Source organism: Mustela nivalis, assembly GCF_964662115.1.
Source record: "Mustela nivalis genome assembly, chromosome: 4".
NCBI classification, from domain to species: Eukaryota; Metazoa; Chordata; class Mammalia; order Carnivora; family Mustelidae; genus Mustela; species Mustela nivalis.
The window spans coordinates 153,044,864-153,064,840 of NC_139023.1; the positions used below are offsets into that span (position 1 = coordinate 153,044,864).

Here is a 19,977-nt window from a genome sequence, read left to right on the forward strand (position 1 = left end):
GCACTTACTAAGTTTTCTTATATTATAACATGTAATCATTCAATTATTTTTTCTACTAATATTGTATATTTGCTCCCAACATAGCTAGGCACTTCCCACTTCACCTTTATTTTTTCAGCCCTGGGGGAAAAAATTCACTTGATCCAATTACTTTTACTTAATTATCTTAACTATAATTTTGACAAATTTTAATTGCTTTGTGTTTGCATAACACAAATAGCTTCTTTGGGAGAAAATATATTTAAATTTCTAGTAACTAAGCAGTTAATGCCTATAGGAGCCTTAGTATAAATCATACATTTAATTAAGTATTGCTTTACAAGAACAATGCACAAAGAAGTCTGATGAAAACTTAGGTTTACTTCAGCAGCAATCAATCAATACTTATTTTTTAAAAAGAAACAGTATGGTAATGCAAAGACATTCATTAGAAATTTATGCATTCCATTTATTTTGTAATAATGCAAATTTGGGGGTGACCATTTTGACTTTTTAAAAACTGTTTTTCTCAACCTAATGACCCTCTGGGCTGACCAAATTGATCATTTTTTTAAAAAAATATGTATTTTGTTTAGAAACAGAGCAATGTAAATCTTTAAATCGACATAATCTAAATGAGTCTAAATGAGCTAAATGTTGGTCCCAAGCCCTTTATCTTCACGAGTACAGACTTAACATAGTTTCCCCAAGCACTCTAAGTTGGCACAATAGGCAAAGTAAATAAAATAGTCTCAATATAAAAAGTTTGTTACAGCAGGGGACCTTACACTATTCCTAGGAAAGTTTTAACTTGGTTCAGCATTGGCTTAGCATTATACGGAATCTCTTGTATCTGACCCTTTCCCTATTAAGGTATAAGCGGTCTTTGGTGAAAGACTACAAGTTTGCTCTTGCATCCAAAGTTCCCCACCCCACACTGCCATAGCCTGCTGTGTGCTGATTACCCACTGCACCATGTCCTAGACGCTTCTCCCCAGTGCTGTATATGTATGGGTGTATGCATGATATGAAAATACTTTGGTCAGAAGTTTGCTCCTCCCACGTGTGATATCATCACTTTAATCCCGCAAGGGTATAAAGATGCGCCAAAATGTTTCTGAATCTATGTTCTTTTTTAAAAGAAATGGCTGATACGGGGTTGCATTGCATTTCACGTAGCTTCTCCTGCATCACGGTGTACAGATGCAATGGTTTGCGGAGAGAAGACATGACCCACGGTATTCTAGCGCCTCTAGCTTCCTGCTTGTTATTGTGTAGTCGTTATTATGTACATGCTCAGATGAAATAAAGATGGACCGTTAGTTCTAGATTTGAGAAAGAACCACCAAGTTTAGATTCTGCGAGCCACGATGGCTATCTTTTTACGATTAAGATATCACTGACTGCATTTTGACTATCTGTACAAAACTTGTCATTATTTTATTGACTTACATGTTTACATGCTGTCTTACTTCAAAAATAACTCAGGGTAATTTCTAAGGATAACAAATGATTGTTTTTACTAATGTGAATCTCAATGACTCTGATTTACAGGGGTTTGAAATTTTATCCTCTCAGGTAAAGCAGATATTGTAAGAATTTAATGATTTCCTGCAAACAAATTTCTGGAGTTTGTGTTAAATACACCTAATTCTTAGTTATGTCCCTTTGAAATATCTGATTAGGAATATAGTATTCAACAAACTAATACAATCTCTACTTAATCTAATTATACATGCATTATAGTGAATTTCATCTCAAATTAAAGTGTACATACTGCCTTTACAACAAATTGTCTATTTATAATGTATTATTTTATGTTAGTCCATAATTCTGAGTTCACACTAAATGAATCTAACATACTGTGCTAGGGCTAGATATATGGGTGTTTAAAAGTATTTTACTGATTTCTCATCAATCTCCTAAAATGTATGTATTCCATTTTTATATTGTTTTAAGTGTTCATCTTTTTAAGCTTACATTTTGCCATTTAACAACTTCCAGACCATTTCTGAATCTAAATTCAATACACCAAACATGAACTTGGCTAATTCATAACTAATTCATGTGTCATCAACAATAAAGCAAAATTCTCCTGGGAATTAGATTTCAAAGAGTTTTATATTGACAGTTGACTTGTAACTATGAAGTATCTTTAACATCATCTATAATTATATTTTTTAAGCTTTCCAAATTTCAAAATAATATATAAATGTATATAAATGTATTAAACTGAATGTTTTATTTTCAAATCATGTTTATTTTGGAAAAAGAATTTTTAGTTTATTTACATAGTTCATCTTACCTCAGCATTTTCTAAGTGATGGTGATTTTTCTCAGCAAAAATAAGCCATTGTTATGTTCCTTAGTAATTTTTTTTCAAAATCCACACATTGAAATCATGTAAGTGGAAATTAATAGCAATTCACTTTTCCTTCCTTTGTCACTTTCCTATCTGGCAATTAGAAGTTACAGAAAATGATTTCAACAGAAAGACCTCTGGCATAATTACTGAACATCTTGAATGTATATAGAACACACAAAGGCACCTACCAGGGAAGAAACATTAGGATGAAAATAATGTATTTAATGGTGTATCTCACAGCAGTTCACACAATAAATCATCACTCATGCTATCTTAGAGGATCCATGTTTTATTACCACTCATTAGTAAGCTTCATGTCTTCACCATTTCCACACCTAAAAATAAGATTTTTTTTCTTTGGTCATTTTTGAGGACTAAGAAGAGGATAGGAAATTAATTCTTATCTCACGTGTATGTTAATATATATCTTTTTGTGATGGAAATGAAACAATTCAACTGAATGACAAAGTCTATGCTTGGATTTTCTATTTTTAATATTTCTAGTTATAATATACATGTTAGTATGAGTCAGTCTTTGGCCTAATCCTCTAAGAAAATGAAAAAGCATATGGAATGTTTCCCAGTGTGGTATCGATGCTTAATTACTGAAACATTTTTCTCACTTTCAAGCTTTCAAGCTTAGTGAAAACAGGTCCTCTTATTGAAAGAATTATATACTAACTAAATGGATTTTTACATTTTTCATTGCCTACCCTTCTAACTTGCTTAAAGCATATTAGGAAGGTTTTATCTGTGAATAAATTAAGCCATTTCTTCACTTTTACCTTTTTAATCAGCCATGTTCTTTTGCTCATTTTTAGTTCATTCTATTTAATCTTTTAAGCATTGCCTATATTTTGAGTTGGAAAGTGCTTAACTTTATGAATATCAAATATTGGCTAACACATAGTGTTGGATACAAAAGTTTTAGGTGTTTGTCTAAACCCTTTGCTCATTTGGCTTTTAGTCTATTAGAAAATCAAGCTGAAGATGACTGCAGAAAACTGAATTATGCCCAAGACATATTTGAGTACTAATTGGAATAAAGAATATCACTGTACAGCTAAACATACACAAACACAGGGTAATTTTAAGACTGAGTTTTACAAAATAAAGAAATTACTTTAATTATAAAATAGTTTGATGCTCCTTCTAATAATCTAATATTAATAGTAATCTATTGGAAATGTTTCATCCATTCTTAAAATTATGATTTTAAGTGTAGCCTTTGGAGGGGGGGAACTGCTATAGCCCAGTGATTTAACAGCACAACGACAAAAAAAATCACATGATTTTTCTGCAGTCCGAGGGTCCTTGTTCTCTCCCTCATTCTCTGGCCATCTGGACTGTTGGGCCAGATTGCAAGCTGACCCAACAGAACTGATATCCTGTTTCTGAAGAAGCAAGATGTATCCATGTGCCTTATCTCACAGGCACATCCAAAATACTTGTGCTGTTTCATAGAACATGTTCAAAACACTGATGACTCCTTGATTGCAGAAACTAGATTTGCAAAGAATCTTAGCAGTCAGATAGCAAAACCCATCTATTATAACAGTATGACAGTGAAGGTTATGGCAGAAACATTATCTCTTCAGTTTTATGCCCTTGGTTAATTTTTAGTGCAACAGTACCCAAGTGCAAGGCCATTTACAGAGTCAGCAACTGGGCCGGCCTATTTTACATAGTACTTTGTTAAGAGTTTGGTATTTAAAATACCTAAGAGGACAATGATTCCAGTTGTTATTTGTAGTTTCCTTTCAGGTTGTATATTATGCATAATAACACAATTATAATAAACAAAATATTGAAAAATACAATAACCTTAATTTGAGTACTTTATTAAGCATTTTATATTCTTTCCCTCACCCTAAAAAACCTTGCTAGATAGTGCTATACTCTTTCCCTGGGATAAGAAACCAAGAATTTGAGAGTTAAATAATGAAGGTGATCCATGCTCCAGGCAACAGGTGATGAATGCTTAATTATACATTTGCATTTTGAGTGTCAGTCTTGAGTCAGATTTTAAATTTGGATCATCTAATGTTTTTGCGACATAGGAAATAATTGAAAATTGCTTCTCTTAGCACATATGTTTCATAATTGCAAATACCCAACCTATTTTCAAATTTTTAGGACCTAAGTTCTCCTCAATATCTTGGTGTCATTGCCATTACCAGGGAATAAGTATTTGAAGTGTTTTTACTGAAATTCCAAAAATTTCTATTTTTTCAACTCCACAATTAATTGGAAATGTGATACATTAGTGAAATCATCTTCCAGGTGCTTTTGAGAACAATAATGCACCAAATCACACTGTAACGCATAATTACCTGAAGCCAATTGTCCAGGATACCCGTTGATGCTATTGATTTAAAAACAGATAAAGACACAGATCATATAGATTGCCTTGTGTATAGTCCTACTTAGAAACAGCTTTCCTTAAAAGCAGAAATTATTAAATAATAAAATAATAGTTAAATGCTAACACAAAAGTCATCCCAGACTATGTTTTCATAAAGTGCCACTTAAAATCTAAATTACAGTATTAGAAGAATCCAAAGATTGTTGCATCACTAAAAATTCAAAACTACTAGATAGATACTTTGTGCCTCTTGGAAATGCTTGTTTCCACAACTTGGCTGTGTGTTCTGGTCACCTAGAGAGCTTGGTGGTGGGACAACCTAAAGGCTATTAAGTTTGAACTTCCGCAATTGCCTATCTAGAAAACTGGATCTCAGCAACTCCTCCCAGTGACTCCAAGACAGGTATTAGCCTTGTATGAGAAACATTGCCTTCCCCAAGACTATCATTATTGCATGCATGTAGAATGATGTTAATCTTATAAGTTGTTGTCAAATTTTATAAGGGACCCACGCTACCTAAAGATGATTAAGTTTAAATTGTTCCAGTGTGTCAATTTTTCTATTAAAAAAAATCTAAATATCAAGTAGCTTTGTTCATTACCACACCAAAACCCTGATTACCGGTTTTAGGAAGCAACCATGCTTATGAGACAGAAATAAGCTTTGATTTCATATGTCATTTACTTAACTTTATAGATGGTCAAAAGGCGGGTGAAAGAGCAAAGAAAGTATCTTCCTCTAATGGAGAAGTTTCATGGGACTCAAACACATCAGATGTTTTTGTCCCCTCACAAACAGAGAGCATGGATATCTTCCTAGTTTAAAAAGAAAAAGAGGGAGCGCCTGGGTGCCTCAGTGGGTTAAAGCCTCTGCCTTCAGCTCGGGTCCTGGGATCGAGTCCCGCATCAGGCTCTCTGCTCAGCAGGGAGCCTGCTTCCCCCTCTCTCTCTCTCTGCCTGCCTCTCTGCCTACTTGTGATCTCTCTCTGTCAAATAAATAAATAAAATCTTTTAAAAAAAAAAAGAAAAAGAAAAAGATATGTGTCATAAGCAGCAATGATCCCTTTAGCTAGAAAATGCAATCGTGGTCCTAGAACCATTATATCAAGTATACAATATATACTCATATTTTCCATCAGAACTATTATAACACAAAAGAAGTACCCGTGAGGCAGGAAGGACAGAATTGTGTCCCATCATTGCTCCCGACCCTCACACTTCCACCATCAGACACTAGAAACTTATTAAAGGCATTCATAGCTACATGATCAACACACTCATCCAGTGAACTAGCCGGCTCACGTCCTTGTCACCCTATCTTCAGTAACAAGTGTTTTAATTGCTCATTCCAACTTCTATTTAAGTGTCTTTTTTATGTTGTTCTCTTGGGCCATTTTATACCATGGTCATGCTTAAATGTATTCCTTTCTCCAATGAGATCTGTTTCAGGAGCACAGACTGATATAAAAACACTTTGTTCCAAGCCATTAATAGTATTTTCAGCTGTGGCTTGTTAACAGTGTAAACAAAGACCAAGATGGACTCACTGTCTATTTCTGCCAAAATCCACTGAATCCTCCAGGAACCATAATCAAAGACCTTACTATTCCATCTGCCAGCTCTGTGTTAGCACTTACTCTCAGGAGATTTAGCTCAAAGGCAATGTTCAAGCAATATTTTCTTTCATTAATATTCAGGTCAAGATCCCACTACATCAGTGGCTCTGTTGCACAATAGAGGACTGTCACGGTTTTGTCCATTGCTGCGTGGTTTGGACACCACCATCACCACTTCCATGGCCAGTCCAAGACATCTGCTTTGGCTTTCTAGTCCCCTTCTGAGACAGCAACTAGGCAGGGATTACCTGACCTAATTTAATTCTGCCCTGGAATATTCATAAGGAGTTTCATCAGCCACCCTGGGATGTTCTTAAATGTCCACCTGACCAACCCATTTGCCTGAGCATGAGGCAAAACCACTGGCTAAGGTCAGAAGTCTTTGACTCTGAGAGGAAGAACCAGTTCTCCTGATGCTGCCACACATGCTGGTTCTCAAGTCAGCCCATTTTGTAGACTTACCTTTCTTTCTTCAACTACACTTTTTTCAATTTGACTTCAGCTATGGTTTGAGCCCTGATCTTCTCTGTAAAAGTTTCCATTGGTCAACCAGGTGACCTGTTTTGTTTCGGTGGAAAGAGAATCATGAGGTTCATATCACTTACTCCAGGAAGCTCAACTAGAGATTCCATCTCTGGTCCATTGTCAAACAGGCCATGATTTACTTTGTTTGAGTAAATCCCCTTAGCTTGTTCCTAAATAATATCATTTTCATTTTTTTTTTTAGGTCACTAACATTGAAATACCTTTCTGACATTACCTATCATAACATGATGGGTATTTTATTTTATTTTTTAAAGATTTTATTGATTTACTTTAGAGAGAGACAGAGACAGAGAGCACCAGCATGAGCAGGGTGGTGGGGTGGGGTTGGGGGGCAGAGGGAGAAGAAGGCTTCCTGCTGAGAAGAGCACCTGATGCAAGACTCAATCTCGGGACCCCACATCACCACCCAAGCCGAAGACAGTCGTTCAACCAACTAAGCCACCCAGGTGCCCCAGCGTGATAGGTATTTTAAACCTAAGTATAGGCTGATGCTTTTCAGGTTCCTTCGGTTTGGGGACTGTTTCTGCCAAAGCACAGGAGAATGTCAGTAGTTGTCATTCAAATAGATTAAACCTACTCACAGCATGGAGAGCTTTCTAGTCTTGAATTCTGGCAGCCATCTTAGGGCACCACTGTTGAGCCTTTTCCAGAAATGCCAATCTAGGTGTGTTAGTAGCAGATGCCCCTAGCAGGGATGAATGTTCAGGTCTCAGAGAGGTTACTTGGGCTATTGCCTGCCTCAGACCTCTCTGTTTGCCCCTGTTCCCCTTTCCAATTCAGACTGTCTTCTAGTCACTTTATACAAGAGGCCCATAGAAATAAAAATGTATCTGCCAAATTTCAAATAGTGCTACAACTGGTTTTCTCATGGTGGGATGCAGAAGAGATAATAGTTTGTCCTTTATTGTGTGTTAATTGTGTCTAGTTGGTTTACCCAGATTATTTCCAGAAATGGGACAGGCTGGGCCCTGAATTTCAGCTGGATTAGTTAGCCTCCTCTCCCTAGTCACTAGTTTCTAAACCCGCCCTTGACTTTCTCCTCAGAAAGGGAAGCAACCATTTATCATTAACTAACTTCCCTTTGAAAGTGACCTGGACCAAACTGTTTCCAACCAGGCTGTGATAATATGCAGGAGAATTCAGGTTTCCTTAATTGGGTCTACCCCACCTGAAGACACACAGCATCAGATTTTTTCCTTTATATCGACCTTGAAAGGAAAGCCCTGGGTGGGGGACGGAGGGGGGAAGGAAAGCCCTGTTCAAGTCTGCAGACCAGACTTGGGGCACCTGGAACATGCAACTCTTTCTTCATCTTGGAGTTGTTGGAGTTGTAAATTTGAGCCACACATTGAGTGTAGAGATAGCTTAAAAATAAAATCTAAAAAAAAAAAATAAAAAAGTCATGCCAGCTTCCTTTGTCCTGAAACTCTTCAGTTTTTACCATTTACCACGGTAGAAGCTGTTGGGCGACTTTTTAGTGACCCCAAGTGGTCAGCAGTCAGAGTGCAGGCCTCGTTTAGCTTTATCATAAGCCAGATCGACCTAGATCTTCTGGAGAAAAAGAATGAAGGACTAGCTCCCTCCCCTGCTTCCAGTATTTCCTTAATCGGAGCTAAGAATTTCGTTTACCTTCCCGGAATCTTGTGCTGTTTAATGGTTCCCACAGGGGAAGTTTGAGACAGTTCTTAGGGCTTCCCATGTTAGGACATCCATCCAACTACAGCTGGGCTAAAAAACAACAGCCCAAGATTAAGTTCAAGCCAGAAACGGCAAGATTGTTCATTCACATGTCGCGGCCTTTCCAATTATGCATTCATTTAGCCAAAGGTGATGACATCCACTGATTATCCCACTCGGGACTGGGCAAGGAGAGCGTGACCTTCAAAGCCACTCTTCTTTGTTTCAACTGCCTGAAAGGATGAAGGAACCTCAGCAGCCCATATCAGGGCCTTCTGTTTCCATTCCCCATCGGCATCATTGATTTAACTTCTGAGATGAAAGCAGATTTAACGGGGTTCCTTAAGGGAAGCAGCTGCTTGAACTGCAACAGATTTCCTTCCTCCCAGCTGGCAATCATGTGCCAGGAAATCTTTCATAGGACTCCTGTCATTTTGCATTCTGTGTCTTAAAAGTCACCCAAAGAGAGCTAATAGATTTATCTCCGGCCGTGATCTTTCTTCTGAATAGCCCAGATAGTTTTCCCATCAGTGAAACCAGCATGGCAGCCGTCAGAGCAAGCATCCCCATGAGTCATATACACCCTCCTGCCTTTCCAAAAGGAGAACATGGAGAACCCATACCTGGTGGAGCCGCTAATCGTAGTACCTACCAAAGTTGAGGGAACCAGGGTGCTGGTTCTCAGCACAGCCTCATACCACCCCAGGCTTTAGTCAAAAGGGTCACTGATTCCACTGCCAGTAGCTGCTGCAAGTTAAAAGTTAGAATTCACAGCCAACATTATTTTTCATGTTTTTTCATCCCTGTGGCAAGTAACCTAAAGATCCAAAAAGCCCAGATTGATTCCCCAGTTACTGGCTGCTATTTCACAGTAAAGAGACCCAGCTTCTTTACGTTATTATTGCTTTATCCAAAATGGTATATTTAAGCCACAAGTGGCTATCGAGTCCTGGAAATGTAGAGTCTGATCTGAGGTGTATTACAAATAAATATACACTGTTTCAAGACTTAGTATGAAACAAAGAGTGTAAACTATCTCCTTAATTTTTACTTCAAAGGAATGTTTAAATCACATTTAGGGCCTACCGAGTTAAAGAAAATACAATACTAAAATTAATTTCACCTCTTTCTTTTATCTCATTAAAATTAACCAATGTGAAATTTAAATGGCAAATTATACACGTGATTTTTGTCTGTGGCTCCCATTAGATTCCCATTGGACAGGGCTGTTGGATACTCACAAGTTTCTAGTGTTGCTTCCCTGGGTTTGCCAAGACGTCCTATCAGGATAAAATGCAAGTCTTTCCAAGTCCTGAATGGACTTTCACGTTCATCCTGAGCCCAGGCCATGAAGCTGTTTGCTCTCCTTGCTCTAACTCCTCTTTCTGTCAAGTGGTTTCAGTTTCACAGATAATCAATGAAATAGAAGAGAAGAAACTCCTTGCATTTTGAGTCACTTTCCTCTCAGTTCCCTCACCCTGGTCTGTTTCAGTTCTATGTCATTAATTAGCCATCTGTCAGTTCATCAAGGAAGAATTCTGTGTCAGCCACAATAGCAAGAGTTATCCCAGTCACTTTCTGCAGGGCTTTGGCAACCTCAAACCCAGGGTGGATCAGGATCTCATTCTCACCAAACTCCCTCCCAGAACTTTGAGCCATAGTGAGTGTGAAACAATCTGAAAGCCAGTTCAACTTCTGTCGCCACCGCTGAAATTCGAGATGAAAGTTGCCAATCAAATCCCCCAGACACAACAGGCTTTATAACCTATTATGAAGTTTACTTGGTCCTATGGGAGCATGGGAAGCAGCTAACCCATCAGACCGAGCATCTTCATCTCACTGGGAGACAAGGGAGTCGCTCAAGAGCACAGCTGCTCTTGTCCTCACCCACAGGTGCATGGAGATGCACGCCACCGGCAAACGTCAAGGCCTGTATTATCCCCTGGGCACAGAGAAGCCACAGCCTTGATTTCCGACCAAGCCTGTATACATTCTGGTCACGTAGGCCAAAGGCCTTCGGGCCCCACACAACAACCTCTGTGCAGTAAATGTACCCAATTCCATGTTCCCCATTTAGCTTAACTCTATTGTTTTCAAGGAAATGTGCAAAGAAGCAGCAGTCATTCATCAGCCCAGGTCTGACGTTAACCCTCTACTCACAGTTATGTGGAAGGATACCGTTGAAAATAACCGCCCGATCCATGAATAGCTTAAATCATAAAAAAAAAAAAAAAAATTCAAGATGAGTAATGGGGTGGGTTTCTTTAAGGTCTGAAAATAAGTTCTTCCAAATAGATGGTTAGAAAGGGAGTAAGTGGGAGTAGTGGTTAGAGATATAAACTTCCAGTTACAAGATAAATAAGTACTAGGACTCTATCTTACCTACAACATGATGAGCTAACTAATGCTTCTGTATGACCTACAGGAAAGGGAGTAGGTCCTAAGAGTTCTCACCACAAGAAGAAACTTTTTCCTTTTCCTTTTATTGTATCTCTAGGAGATGATGGGTATTAACTAAACCCATTGGGATCATCATTTCACCGTATATGTAAATCAAACCATCACGCTGTACAGCTTAAATTGATACAGAGGTATATGTCAGTTGTTTCTTAGTAAAACCAGGGGAGACTGAAAGTAAGGGAACCCTACTTTACAAAACACAGCAGCTAGAATCCTAAAACTTTAGTATTTTTGTAATTTATCTCTTAACTGGTTCAACGAATATGTCAATACCTCGCTGTAAATGTTCATTGAAAAATGACTCTTGCCCTATTTTGAGATGGATTTTTTTTTCAACACATGGGCTGACAAAGGTTAAGAGGCTGTTTTATACTTCAGAGGTCAGCTGATGTGCACACAAAGTTATATAAATTATTCAAACAAACTATACCTTTTTTCTGGAATGCAAACACCAGCATGATTTCCTTAACTATGAGGATGTTAATTTAGCACTTACTGTTTAATTTCTTGTATATTCATTTTTTTCTAAGACAGAGAAATTCAAGGCAAATAATAATTTAGCTTTAAAATTCCCATGGAGGCTAAAAAAAATTGTCAGTATAAATGAACATCCTTACTAAAGAGTATTGAAAAATCAATTTCTTATTTTTATAAGATGACAACAGTAGTTATGTGTAATTAGGATCATCAGCTTTTATCTCAGATTTGTTTCCTCAAAATTCAACTGCTCATAAATCTTATGGTTTAACTATTTTCCAATAATTATATGTTTTTGTCATGTGAAATTGCCTCACTCCATAATTCCCAAAAAACCATTTTATACATTATTACATCAACTTTGCTCAACTTCTCATGTTTAGAATCCATTTTAATTTCCATTTTTCATGTTCATATTTTGTAATATATTGTTCATTGAGCCTCTATTTTCATAGACCCCAAATAATTTTTCAAGTGTTTGAAGCAATTACTTTTGTCTCCTATATTATTATTAAAAATTACTTTAATAAAGAGAGGGCTGTAGCAACTTCATAAAATATCTTTTTAACTCAGTTTTTATTAGCAAAAATCCAATTAATTGGCAATCATCTACTGTTACATTCTAAATAAGTGCATTAAAGTAAATTACTCATTAATGATTTTAATTATAAACTCCTAAATACCATATTTTCCTATCATGAGCACACTTATCACATTTTCATGAAACAATTTTTCTTTTAAATTTTGGTTTTCTTTTCACACACATATATGGAGAACTATTTAATTTGCAACATTCAAGAGAAAGAAAGGTAACATAGTAACTTAAATAATAGGTTTTGGAGCATAATAAACACTTTTCCTTAACATGAGATAAACTTCTTCCAAATTTCATTTATAATTTCAACTCAATTTACCTGAAAAGTAATCTCATATAAACTAGAAGATGTGACTATCTTTAGTCTTCTAAATGGGTTAGTGTAAAAGAGAGAAGTAACATTAAGTGAGGATAACAAAAACCAAGCAGTGTTCTTAAGCTAGACTGTATTTTCCAGTATTTTGCAGTGAAGTAATCTAAAAATCATAGGAAATAAACATTAAAGTTTACCTCTATGAAAAAGAAAAATCCAGTCAATGATTTGATATTTCGCCCTTTGACATTGTATATTTACCCATTTAAACACATAACGTAAAGCAAACCTGGTATATGAATATATAACACATAATATCCCCACTAGGTTCTTTTTCTTTCTCTATTTAATTATTCTAGAAATATGGAGACAATACCAGAATTTGTAGTTTTCCCAATAAAAACGTTAGTTAAGAGTTTCATATTTCTTAGTGGACACATTTAAATGATGCAACAGGATAAATCAATAAAACCTGAATGGGGAAAAAAGCAACTCAATCTTTATATGCTTCAGTTATCTTTCCATTACAATAATGGTAACATTTATCATGATAAAGTTTTAGTTATGATTCTGAAATACAGGTTCTATTCCAGGAATAAAATGTTTTCTTTTGTTTTTCTTATGACAGGATGATGAGGTAAGGGAAAGTCGATTCAGCTTCACAGCCTATGGAATGGGACCCTGCCTGCAAGCAAAAGATGGTGTGACCCCAAAGGGTCCAAACCATCCTGTCCAGGTAATGCCGAAAAGCCCTGATGAAATGAGGAAGGTTTTTATCGACAGAGCCAAGAAGATTGACACCATCTCTCGAGCCTGTTTCCCATTAGCCTTTTTGATTTTTAATATTTTCTACTGGGTTATCTATAAAATTCTTAGGCATGAGGATATTCATCAGCAACAAGATTAAGCCTCTGGGGGAATGCAAGTGCAAACGATCAATTCAAAAGAAAGTTTCTTTGCCATAGGTGTGTGTATACGTGTGTGTTTGTTGGCGTACAAACGATGACCATCATATTAAAATGGCATATGGGCGGGTATTTTTATGATATGCTATGCAAAGTCACAAGGCAGATTAAGAGACTTTTGATGGATATAAAAATATATATTATGAGGATTTTATTTCATATTAATTTAAGATTATGTGTCCTTTCACTGTATATCATGTAAGTGGAAGTATTACTGCCAATGTGTTTGTATTGTTATATAATATCACATAATAGTACATGTGAAAACTGCTTTGGAAATTCTTGGTTTTCAGTGCAATGACGTTAAATCTTACAAAAGTAAAATTTACACAATTAACTTTGTAACTGGAAAAAGCAGAAATGTTGAAGATTTTAAAAGTCAGTAGCTTGAGGCTTTAAAATATTTTCTCATAGTGTAGCTGCAAAACAGAAGAGTAATCAATTAATTCAGCAGAAAACTCAGTAACAGAGGATTGTACATATAAATGTTATGGGATCAACTTATGTACTACCAAAAAAATTCAAATTATAAAATTAAAATTAAATTTGATTGTTTAGAAAACAAAATGTCCCTCTTTGTAAATTTAAAACAGATGGCTTAAGAGATCATATTATATATAAAATCTACTTTTCTTAACTTTAGATCTCTATGAATGAAGATGGAAATACTGAAAACAAGAGAATTGTTTTTAAATAAGTGTTATAACTGTGTATTTGAAATTATTGCCAAACACTGCAAAATGCAAGCCAGTACCCTTGTTTTGTTGGATTTTTAACAGTTGCTTAATTATCTGTACGTAATTATGTTTGATATTTTGATATAATTGAACAAAGTTCAGTAAGATTTTTATATTTTATCTTAGAATGAGACTTTAAAATTCAATGGGATTGTAGTATTTACATTTTGATAAAAATGAATTTAATTAAAACAAAAATGGATTTATGAAAGTTTTTTTAACAAGAACAGTTTCCCATCAAAGTTATATGGGTTCAAACTCTTAGTTCCCAATGTAAGGAAGGAAGATTTTAATTTTAAATTATATAGATAATTCATTTATATAAAATAAGGATTGGTTGTTTTGTATTTCTGAATTAATGATTTCAATATATATGCCATGAACTAGATGTGAATAATTTTAAATAAAATTTTTACTTAAAATTTATCAGCAACCCCATGGAATTATTTTAACTGCAATGGGGCATTAACTCATTTCACGCAGTGTAAGTAAGTACAAATATATGATAGAGTTATTGGTGAAATTATACCTGACTATGATTCTTTTCAGTTTGGCAATTTTTTGCATTATTTTTTTATCAGTACTGTTGTATTTTTTAAAAGTTCTAGAATGCTTTTTAGATACATTTAATTGTTGGTCAGATTTGCTACATGGAAACTCAAGGTGCCAAATGATTGACAGAAAAAGATCTAAAACATTAAGAAAATAATTAACTCAGATTCAAGAGGAAAAAATAATCCAGTCTTTGAATCAAATGGTATTATTTTCTGAACTTTAACCACACTAAAACTAAAAGCAAGAACTGCCATTTAAAGTTAAATATTTTTCAATGTTATGAAGCTCTAGTCTATCCAATAGTAGTTTTTAAAAATAACTTATGAAAAAATAACATTTACTCAGCAATTTTTGCTAGTGAAGGACCAAACTGCCCTCCTTTATAAATAAAACACTATGAGGGGAAAACAACAACAACAATAAAAACAAAACATGTTTGTCATTAAATGCAAATGCCACAACTGGAAGAAATTTTTACTCTTTACTTACTTTGAGGACTGTGCCTGAAAGTTGAACACAGTCTTCTTCATTTGCTGTGTGTGAATCAAAACCATGGGAATATATTCTTGTACTAAAGACAGATTAGAGCCAGACATGCTGTTTGTGTTCCCTGGGGATAAACTGGGTATTGCAGAGTTAGGATAAACTATATTGTCTCAATATGTCTCTGAAATACTTGAATATATTTTTCTGTACTTTACACATCTTATTTCAAAAGTTCTCCATCACTGTTTCAATTAAGTGAATTCTGTCAGAAGCAAATAGAAACATAATGAACTTATTCCCCAAAAGAAACTCACAGACACTGCTTGTTTAATATCTAAGAATATTAAAAAATGTCTCTTTTATCCCTGAAACTTGAATGGAAAAAATACTAGCCACAAGACAACTTGTCAGCAGAAGAATTGGTATGGTAGAAATCTCTTATCTTAAAATTATTATACTTTGCTTGGGTGTATATGTTTATCATTGTCTTACTATACTAAGAAAATACTCTGATGGTCCTGACTCATATGGCAACAATAACATTATTTGTATGGCTGACTCCAAACTGTTTAAAGAAATGTGTCCCCTTGAATGAATGTTTACAGATTGTTTAAAATTGGAAAACTATATCGCAGTTAGCATCTCAAGGCAGTAGTTAGTAAGCCCTGTGTCAAACCCTAATTTTTCAATTAACCCAACAGAAAACTATTAATGGTGAGAAAATTCAAATGTGTTCTTATACACTAATTACCCACATGCAAGTTAAAATTCTAATACGGATATTCTGATTGTTTTGAAGAAGCCATGTTAGAAAGTTTGTAACTTTTGTACAGGCAGTTTAGTATAATTTTTCTTAGTATTATGTATCTCAACCATTGAAATTTATGGTTCCATAGTATATGAATTTTTTTTAAGATTTTTTTTAATTTATTTATTCGACAGAGAGAGATCACAAGCAGGCAGAGAGGCAGGCAGAGAGAGAGAGGAGGAAGCAGGCTCCCCGCTGAGCACAGAGCCCGATGCGGGACTCGATCCCAGGACCCCGAGACCACGACCCGAGCCGAAGGCAGCGGCTCAACCCACTGAGCCACCCAGGCGCCCTAGTATATGAATTTTTATAAAACCTTGTATCTTAGCATTTAGATGCCATATTATTTTCTTCCCCAAACATTAGAATTGAAGGTCAGCGGGACGCCTGGGTGGCTCAGTTGGTTAAGCAGCTGCCTTCGGCTCAGGTCATGATCCCAGCGTCCTGGGATTGAGTCCCACATCGGGCTCCTTGCTCAGCAGGGAGCCTGCTTCTCCCTCTGCCTCTGCCTGCCATTCTGTCTGCATGTGCTCGCTCTTCCCCCCCCCCCCCCGATAAATAAATAAAATCTTTAAAAAAAAAAAAAAAAGAATTGAAGGTCAGCTATAGTGGGGATCTAGAACTTTCTTTACTGCTTAAAATAGATTCCAGAATGAAACTGTAGAAGCAAGAAAGCCAAGGATCTTTAAAATTTCTCTAACCTTTCCACGTGTTTCTCCAAGGCAGTTACTCACGTGCAGAGCCTAGTCAATTCCCAGCTGCTGTGTTTAAAAGATTCTATGACTACTTATCTTATTGTACAATTAATTCTTATTCTATAGGTATAGTCTGGTAACATTTACCCTAATTTTGAACTATAAATGCTTTAAAAACTATTTATCCCTAAAATATGGATATATTAGGTTTACAAATTCCCAGGATCTTATGGAAGACCATGGAAATTTTAGCAAGAAAATGTGAAAAAGTAAGCCAACATGTTTAACAGAAGAAAGTTGTGAGCTACTTTAGCGTTCTGTGTAGTTGAAGTTGTTGTGATTTTAAGAGAAATACATGTTTGTCTTCCATACTATACATCCTATTTTTTAAAAATATACTTGTCTATTCTCAGCATGATATAATTCGACCTGCTAGTCATTTCAGAGGATTGAACATTACATTGGTAGTTATGTTTTCTTTTCATCTATAAAGTACACATCCATGAAATCAACTCCAGGGAATATGGGAATTGCCAATATTAAAAGTAGAAAACACTCTCACATTAAAAAGTAGGAAATTGGCAATACCGATATTTGTAGATGTCCCAGACAACAGCTAGAGCACTCTAAAAATGCAACTCTTAAATTGAAAATGTACCACAGTCCTTAGAATAATCAATCATTAAAAATCTTTGAAGTCATGTCTCTTACTCCAAGACACATTTCTTATACTTTGTAACAGAGGTAATAGCAAAATCTTTCAAAATTTGTCAGCCCATACCATCTGTGTTTCTCATCTAGTTGATGCTGAACTGGTAAAGAAAGCAAGCCTTTCCATGTATACAACATAAACTTACATTTAGTCTATTAGTATTCATTGATGCTGACAAGGCGAAGACTATAAAATAATGAGATGAGTTTAAACATATTAAAAGAAAAAGAATGGTTTCTACCACAGGGATTTGAATTTTAACAATCTAGCCAAAACAAATATAATCAATAGAAAATAGCATATATATTAATAGTAATCTTAGTTCACTAAGATTGGTCAAGAATTGTCTGGTGACTCAGAGTATGTATATATATATATTTTTGTATCTTTATAAGAGCAACTTTGTCTTTTGAATTACAATCACCTATTAAGCACAGTTATGATAAACACCTTTTCTAGTTATTTTGGGTGTTCGGTTTGGGAACCAGACAATTTTGTGGCCTTGGCCTGGATCCTGGACTGTTACTTGCTATTATAAAGGTACTGAAACAGCACAATGGGTTCTGACAAGCATAAATGTGCATCATCACTTGTTGGTTTCATTTGCATTTCAGAGAAAAATTTAGCCACAAGGACTGTAAAATCTTTAAAGTGACAAATTTTATTATCTCTTTAAATTACTGTATCTACTCAAGCAAAAATAAAGGACTCTCTGGTACAGTTTTTCAAGTAATTTTGACAAGACCCCTTTCTTTAACTGAACTTATCTGAATAATGGGCAATGGAAAGGTATGAATTGAAGATGAGAATTCTCTAAAAGACTGAAATTTTGAATATAATGACAACCATGTCTTGTTCTCCACAATGTCTTCATAATTCCTTACTGCATTCTCTATTTCGGGCACAAGGACGTTTGTGACAGTGTAAAATAACCCTGTCCATCTCAGTAATCACCAACTAGTCTTTAAGCACACAGTTAACTCCAGATTCCATGACATATATATTGTAGGTCTTGAAGTGTATCAATTCATTCACTTTGACATTTCAAAGGGATACTAAAACAAGAATTACTGCTTGTGGCTATAAGACAGTCCGGTGACTTTTAACACAATATTTTCAAAAATACAATGTATATTGTATTGATTGTATTATATTGATTGTATCGGTTGTATTGTATTATATTGATTGACTGAAATAGCCATTATACCGATTGCAGTTTTATTCCTTTCTAAGAGGTGTCTTCCTCAGCAGATACATTGGCTTTTATTTTCTTGTTGAGTACTACAAAGAGTGGTAAAATAGAGCAGTCTCATAATCTCATTGCTATATAAACTCTTGATGAGTAAACAATCAATGTACACTATGAGTTGGATTAAGGTAAATAACTTTAAACTTAAACTTTTCTCCTGGCCCCATTTCTCTTCAGAAACATATTGATATTAAGCAGTGAACGTCCATAGGGAGGCTGCTGCTATTCTAATTACTTAAAAAAGAGGTAGGATGATGCTTATTTTTCCTTTACAAAGATCTTAGAGCCTATGCATAAAATAAAACTACAAAGGGTTTGAAAATAGCAAGGGCAGGGAAAATATTCCAGAGAAGCTCTTCCCAGAAATCAGACCAATAGAAAGAGAAATCCTGAGCTAAGAGCAAAGATCCTTTTATTCATTCTTTTTCTTCTACCCTTCCCATGTTAATGCTGCCTTCATCTCTTCCCCTTCGCATCTCTTATGCACACATGCATTCACATATGCGTGTGCATGCGTACACTCATAGGTTGTTAATGGAATAAATTCCTTCAAACTGGAAATGCAAAGGAAGTCAACTTTTCTGGACAAAGGTTAATAATGTTGTGATATGTTTTCAATATAAATCATTCTTGGTGGGAAATATGAACACTGTGGTCATCTCATTTGGCCATCTCTTAAGGATGGAAGAGTCCTATTTTGGCTCAACAACGCATGGACAAGCTATAGGAGTCAAAATTCTCACCAACTATTAACAATGCAATTCTAAAACACTTCCTAGACTGTCTTTGAAGAATGACTAAATATTTGTCAGACCATTCTCCTAAAAGACAACTAGTAATCACCAGTAATGCCAGATGATCTCATGTCTTAGCAGGTATTTTTCTCAGTATTTTTCATGGTTCACTCGTAAGCAACATAAAAGGAAAATTTTAGAGGTGATAGAATACTGTTTTAAAAAATGATTCTAATCACGAGCCATACATCAGAATCCCTTATGCATCTTTAAAAATATATCCAGGCTGAGTTTCATCACAGAAGGTTATAATCCAATCACTGACTAAACAAATATTTATCAAACACTTTATATGAATCTGCCATTGTTCTAAGTGCTGAATGCAGTATGTTTGGAGTAAGACATGAAATTCTGTATTATTGGCAAAGTTCCACAATTGAGAACAATTGATGTGAATGTACATAAACCTATTTTTCCAAAATATTCTATTTAAACCTGATTTTTAAATAATTTTTTTCTTTCTTCAAATTCATTTTAGCTCTCATGTACATCCTTAGAATCAAAATATAAACCTTTGAGGTGTTTCATATCAACTTCCCTCCCAATGTTAGAATCTTCATCATTACGTTCCTGATAGAAAATT

The 19,977-nt window shown here is 35.4% G+C and overlaps 1 protein-coding gene and 1 long non-coding RNA gene across 3 annotated transcripts in view; one reads left to right on the forward strand and one right to left on the reverse strand.

Annotated features, from left to right (window-relative positions):
* GLRA3 (glycine receptor alpha 3) overlaps positions 1-13,489 on the forward strand; it is a 192,970-nt gene extending 179,481 nt beyond the window's left edge. Inside the window, exon 10 of the mRNA XM_082726943.1 lies at positions 13,022-13,489. Within this exon, the coding sequence (XP_082583069.1) occupies positions 13,022-13,300 (279 nt within the window). The 3' untranslated portion in view covers positions 13,301-13,489. The remainder of the gene's footprint in view (positions 1-13,021) is intronic.
* LOC309862738 overlaps positions 1-19,977 on the reverse strand; it is a 130,060-nt gene that overhangs the window by 65,816 nt on the left and 44,267 nt on the right. The window lies entirely within an intron of this gene.